The following is a 6,625-nucleotide window of genomic DNA, read 5'->3' as shown; positions in this document are numbered from 1 at the left end:
TGGACAAATAAGTATCCTTTTTAAAAACTTTAAGACACTTGGTTTCTTTCCATATTTCCAGAGGTGTGTGTATGTGATTGAATTGAGAATTGTATCACTGTGGGTGCAAAGGAGAAGAGAGTGTTATAGAGGCTTCTTTTTAAAACAAAAATCCCAGTCATTTTCTCCCACAGATTTTCTCTATTTAGCACATCTTCTGGCACAATTTCACCATCACTGCTCACTATATTAAGGTCAGGAATGTGTCCAACTATGGAAAGAGAGGCAAACTATCCCATGTATTTCTGAAAGACAGGGGAACAACGTGTCTATGCAGTAAGACAAAAGCACAAACCTACACTGTTATTTTGAAATTACAGCTTATGCTATGAAAGACGAGAATCCATAACAATGATAAACTAAGAGCAAAAAAGGTGAATGTCTGCTGTTAAAAATAATCTGTGCAAAAAGGTCCTTACTTCTGGAGCATCTTTCTCTGCCTAACATATCAGTAGCAGAAATATCAAATTGTCCTAGCATTCAAAACCAATACTGTACTTTATTGCTGACAGAACTGTCCCTCTGCTAATGTATTCATCACAATAGTAAGAACTATGTAGAATGTGACTGAGCTAGGATTGCAGGATGCAGGCATGTGCATTTTACCCCAATAATGTCCATGACATCACTGTTCCCACAACCACCCCGATTCCCCATGCTTGTGCTATTTTTTAGCTTTTATGAACTTACCTACTTACTTACTTCACAGTTTAGTATTCCTTCTCTTCCCTTTATTTTGCACCATGTTTCTTTAATTAAGCATGTTACCAGAACCAGGAACTTCTAATGTGTACACATATGTCCTATATGTAGTGAATACAAGCAGTGAGCTTTAAACTTAATAAATGTACACATGAGAGAGTCAGCAACTCCATCATTCGATATTGTGCCTGCAGATAGGGAAAAATCACACACAAAAAATATATGGGCAGGTGTCATTTCTGTTGCTGAAAGAATATTCTATACATTTGGTTTGAAAGATGAGATTTACACATTTCCTTCATTTACAAATAGGTTTTTCACATTTTTCACATTATGCTTTCAGTTTTAAAAGAAATTTTTAACAAATACTGCCCTCTGTTGATTGTAATAGTCACAACAAGAAGGCACAGTCAGCAAATTTTTTGAAACTCCTGTTACCAAAAGTAGTATAAATGTGATTTACAGCTCATACCAGTACCATAGTCTCTTTGGAGCCGTGAGTTCCCCCAAATTTATGGTACATTATAGCTGCATGTGTGTTGCTAAAACATGATACATGATAAATGTGAGGAGATGTGCAATATGCTTTGTGCCATAATGTAATTACTGGTACTCTTAAAAGCTCAGTATTTTATATTTTGTCATGCAGAAATAGGACTATCTGTGAGTAAAAGAGACAACATAAAATGTTAGTGCATATTTAAATGAGTATTATCAATGGTAGGATGTTCGAACTGATTTGTGTTCTATGTTGTGAGAATGCAGTGAGAATTAGGAAACAGTATATAATCATACCACTGAACTTGTGTTTCTTTGAGCTTAGTAACATGAAAAGCACTGAAGAAATTGTGAGGCTGCTCTGCTAACTGTATTGTTCCTTAACTTTTGTGCTAAATCTCCGTCTTCAGCTTGCATGATCTGCTTCTGTTTATGTGAAAGCCATATTGACTAGAAATAACGGTTGTTTTGGAGTGGTTCCGATACTATTTGTGTAATCATGGAAAGTTTGCAAAGGGGAGCATGTCACCCCAATAGCAGGCATGGCTGTACAATATGTTGTTTGTGCCTGTCCTTGAAGAACATGTCTGTGACACAGATAAGTTACAAGTTAAAGCTCATATCTGCAGCTCAAAATGTGCATTAGATTTTGCACATTAATACATCTTGTGGAGATGGATTCTTGTGTTCTCTTTATTATAAAGCTCTATAACAGTTGTGAACTTCAACAAATAATTTTTATTAAAGGACTTCCCCCTCAGAAGATATTACAATTTAAACTATGCAGTCATAAAAGGCTAATAAATGTCATAAAATGGCTAATAAATGGCTCATGAACAAAATGAAAACAAAAGCTCCTTTACCAATGATATAAATTGACAGTTTCAAATAAGCTTGTTTACTGCTTAAATTTATATCTTATCTAGAATGATAAATTGCTGTTTGAGCTATATATGTATATATCTGTTTAATTTCATTACATGAAGCCGACGAAAGTTACATGAAACTGTATAAGAAATGGAAAAGGGGGGAAATCACCAAAGAGGAATTCAAACAAATAGTGAGCACTTGTAGGGGTAACATCCGAAAAGCTAAAGTGCAGAATGAGCTCAGGCTTGCTAGAGAAGTCAAGAATAATAAAAAAGGCTTTTTTGGATATGCCCGCAGCAAAAGGAAGAAGGAAATGGTAGGGCCATTGCGTAGAGAAGATGGCAAAATGCTAACGGAAAACAGCAAAAAGGCAGAACTACTCAACACCTTCTTTGCCTCAGTCTTCTCACAAAAGGAAAAAAATGCTCAAATTGAGGAAATTGGAGCAGAGGACACAATACGGGAAATGCAACACAGAATAAGAGGCAGTACAGGAATACCTGGTTAATCTAAATGAATTTAAGTCTCCAGGACCAGATAAACTATATCCAAGAGTATTAAAAGAACTGGCAAATATAATCACAGAGCCATTGGCAATAATCTTTGAGAATTCATGCACATAGGGCAAAAAAAATGAAATGCATAGATATAGGATGAGGGACACCTGGCTGAATGAGACTATGTATGAAAGGGTTCTAGGAGTCTTAGTAGACCACAAGTTGAACATACTAAGTCAACAGTATGATGCGGTAGCTAAAAAGGGCAATGCAATTCTAGGCTGCATCAATAGAAGTATAGTGTCTAAATCAAGGGAAGTAATAGTGCCACTCTATTCTGCTTTGGTGAAGCCTCACCTGTGTCCAGTTCTGGGCACCACAGTTCAAAACGAATGTTGACAAGATGGAGCATGTCCAAAGGAGGGTGACTAAAATGGTGAAAGGTTTGGAAAACATACCCTATGAGGAATGACTTAGGGAGCTGGGTATGTTTAGCCTGGAGAAGAGAAGGTTAAGAGGTGATATGATAGCCCTGATTAACTATCTGAAAGGATGTAAAAGGCGCGGGACAGACCGTCCAAAAAGGACGGTGTCCTGGTGCCTAGCTTTGGTCCGCGGGGAAGCCGCAGCCTCCAGACCACGGGACTTTCCCGCAGACCAAAAAGCGGGTTCTTCTTGTGGCATGATTATGTTGCCACAGTGCGCCAATGGTGCACTCGCAATGTCATAATGGCACCACGATGTGCGGACACTAGGCATCTGTCACGTAATGATGGTGGCGCCCTTCTGTACAAGGCGCTGCCATTTTGATGCCCTCGTCACGTGTGAGGGGCAAGGGACGTCTAGAAGTGCCACCCCTCGCACGTGATGAGGGTGTCCTATTGCACCCATCTGGAGTGGGCCATATTGAGGATGGAGCAAGCTTGTTTCATTGAAGGTTTTTAGACAGAGGCTAGATGGCCATCTGTCAGGGGTAATTTGATTGTGACTTCCTGCATGGCAGGGGGGTGGACTGGATGGCCCTTGTGGTCTCTTCCAACTCTATGATTCTGTGATTTTAAGTGCACTCTTGTTTAGTAGATGGTTTAGCAAATGAAAAAGGGATAGTATTTCAAAATGTCTGGGGAGGATTTTTTTTTTTTGCCCAAAAATGGCTCAAAGGCTACGCCAAGCTGGAAAATTAGCCAAAAAAGAGGTCAAAACTAGAAATGACCAGATGTCTACTTCTAGTTTTGTCTTGTAGCTTTCTAAGACTTGGAATAATGTGGGGAGAGATCTTCCGCGACTGATGTAAGATCAAAAATGCTACTCCTCAGTACATTTTTGCTTTGGAATATTCACCTTGTGGTGCCACACATTTGCCACCCCTGTAGTGATCTACATATGAAAGGACAGTTAATGCTGGCAGAATTACCAGATGTAGTTTTATTTTGGTCAGAATGGGCTTGTAGAAAACAGTCCTTGACTTGCTAAACAGTATGCTTATAGGTACAGCAGTTTGTCTGTCTTTGCTTTTTTGTTATGGGCTGATCAATTGAGCAATGATGACTATGAACCATTATCTGCTAACTGAAATCATTTCATCTTAAGCTGAAATGTAATCAATGTTTCATTAATTGCAGCTCATGTGTCTCAAGAAATTTAAGTGACTGGGCCAAAGATCTGTTGAGTTTTGTCATGTATACGTGATTGTTCTCACTTGTTTACAGGCTCTCCCTCTCTACCAGATAAATACCGTCATAATCGAGAGTTGATGATGCTGCTACCAACACACAGAGACCGTCCTAGTAGTGCTATGTATCCTGCAGCTATCATGGAAAATGGACAGGTAAGAATTTCAGTATCTTTTTCTGAATGTACTAGCTGAGAGTTAACATACCATCCATTTTCTACACAGGAAAAGAAAGATATTTAAGAAATGGGAACTAATGAATTCAGTTTAATTGAAATTTACTGTACCTCCAGGGGAGGTCCTGTTCCCATTTGTTCCTGCTTTGGGCAAGGGATGGCATGTTTAGTATTATTCTGCTGCCACATCATACCTTGCACCATGCTTCTTGTCTGCCTTTCGTTTTGAATGGAAAGGGAAGAGAAAGAAAAAGGCCAGGATTCTTAATGTCTAAACACAGTGTGCATTTTCACACAAGTAGGTTTTGTTTCTCTGTATCTTTGCAGATTAAAAGAAATATTTCCCTTCTGGGAAACCATGCTTAAGAATAGCTGCTTCACCTTTCTTGGGAAGGGGAATGTCTGAAGTTTTTGTTACTCTTTTATACAAAAGTAAATATTGTTTCTTCCCTTATCCATTTTGTAGAATTAGGTATTCTCTCTTTCTTTGTTTGAGAGCTTACTATAATCAGCCAAAACAGCTTAGGAAGAAAAATCAGGCTTGCAAAATGAATTCAACATTAACAATCAGATTATAAATTCAGATGTTTCAGAGGAAACAGCTAGAAATCTACACAGAAACATGGACCAATCTCAAAATACTGATTTTGTATTATTCAAAAGTAAAACATGCCTGCCTAAAATATAGTTAGTGTTAACTAAAGTAGACCCATTGAATCAATGGGAATTATCTATGTACTAATGCACCATTCAACAATTGAGTGAATGAGTCTACTTTAGTTGAAACTAACAAGATACCTGCCAGAGTTAGATAAATAATTGCATATTCTGCTGAACAAATAAGGCTTAGTATTTGTTAATTTATATTATTATAAGCCTAAAAAAACCTATTGATGCTCCAAGGGCCATGTTGGCATTTGTTTGGAATAAATATATTTGTACTAGGACTAAAAGCCAGTTGATTGATAGTAATATACTGACATTCATGTGAGTCATAAATTCCATTGCAGAAAGAAACTCCACCAATTATCCTAGAGTTCTGTATTAGCAAGTATGTCAGTGTTTATTCTCAATGGTCTTTTCTCTTTCTTAGCACCCAAATTTCCAGAGAGCCTTGCTCCATCAGGTGATTGGACCATGCAAACCCTGTAGTGACCCCAATCTATCTGTAGCTGAAAAAGGTATCTTTTGCTGAATACATATTATTTTGTTTCTGACATACAAATCTACTAATGTCACTGGTTTGACATTAATATCTTATGTTTATGCAAAATGGTTTTATCTCTAATAATCTCTTAAACCCAGCTCATATGTGATACTTCTTTTTCTATGCTGTGATCATCTCTACATTAAATTAAGTATAGGGGCAACTGGCTTATACATTGTAAACTGCTTCGGGAGTGCTAGTTCATTGATAAGCTGTATAGAAATGTGCTATTGCTTACTATTGCTATATATTTCAAAAGATTTAAAATGCAGTAAAATGGTTTGATTTTGCATGAGTATGCAGAACAAGTAACTGATCATAGAGCAGTGACTGTGTCCATGCACTCTCCAGCAGAATATTCACTTTTGTGCCACATTTCACGTGTGAAAGTATGTTCCCTATGTGGAAATTGTAGCCATGGGAAGAAATATGAGTTATGAAGCAGGATTTTCTTATTCAGCGTATGATAATACAACACAAGCAGTGCAAATCACTTGAAGAGTTCTCCCCAATAGCTGAAGATACCTATGCATGTGTATTCATTCAAGAAGCATCACTTCTATTTTTCTGCGGTTATTTTTCTTGGCAAAATATCCTGTAATAATAATAATAATAATAATAATATTTATTTGTATCCCGCCCCTCTGAGAGCAATTGGGGCGGCTAACAAGTTAAAAATACAAAACATATCAAATCCCTAGTACCCTCCTCCCCTTAAATCTAATAGAGAATTAAAACCATACAAGTTAAAACTGACCCAAAGGTCAAACAACATAACAATAATCAATATAACAATAATCAATGGGAGCGGCGGTATCTATTTATTCATAGGAGTTTCCTGAGACCAGGTTCTCTGTTCTGGAAAGGCCTGCCGGAAGAGATCCGTCTTAACAGCCTTTTTAAAGCTGTCTAAGGATGTAAGTAGACGGATCTCATCCGGCAGGCCGTTCCACAGTCTGGGGGC

At 37.7% G+C, this 6,625-nt stretch overlaps 1 protein-coding gene across 1 annotated transcript in view; it reads left to right on the top strand.

The window, feature by feature from the left end:
- The window catches only part of DOCK3 (dedicator of cytokinesis 3), a 294,107-nt gene that overhangs the window by 270,502 nt on the left and 16,980 nt on the right, over positions 1–6,625 (top strand). Inside the window, 2 exon segments of the mRNA XM_042447484.1 lie at positions 4,316–4,434; positions 5,548–5,635. Of these exon segments, the coding sequence (XP_042303418.1) occupies positions 4,316–4,434; positions 5,548–5,635 (207 nt within the window).

Source organism: Sceloporus undulatus, chromosome 2 (genome assembly GCF_019175285.1).
Source record: "Sceloporus undulatus isolate JIND9_A2432 ecotype Alabama chromosome 2, SceUnd_v1.1, whole genome shotgun sequence".
NCBI classification, from domain to species: domain Eukaryota; kingdom Metazoa; phylum Chordata; class Lepidosauria; order Squamata; family Phrynosomatidae; genus Sceloporus; species Sceloporus undulatus.
Note: the sequence above shows the minus strand (reverse complement) of the source record. Positions and strands in the feature narration are given on the sequence as shown.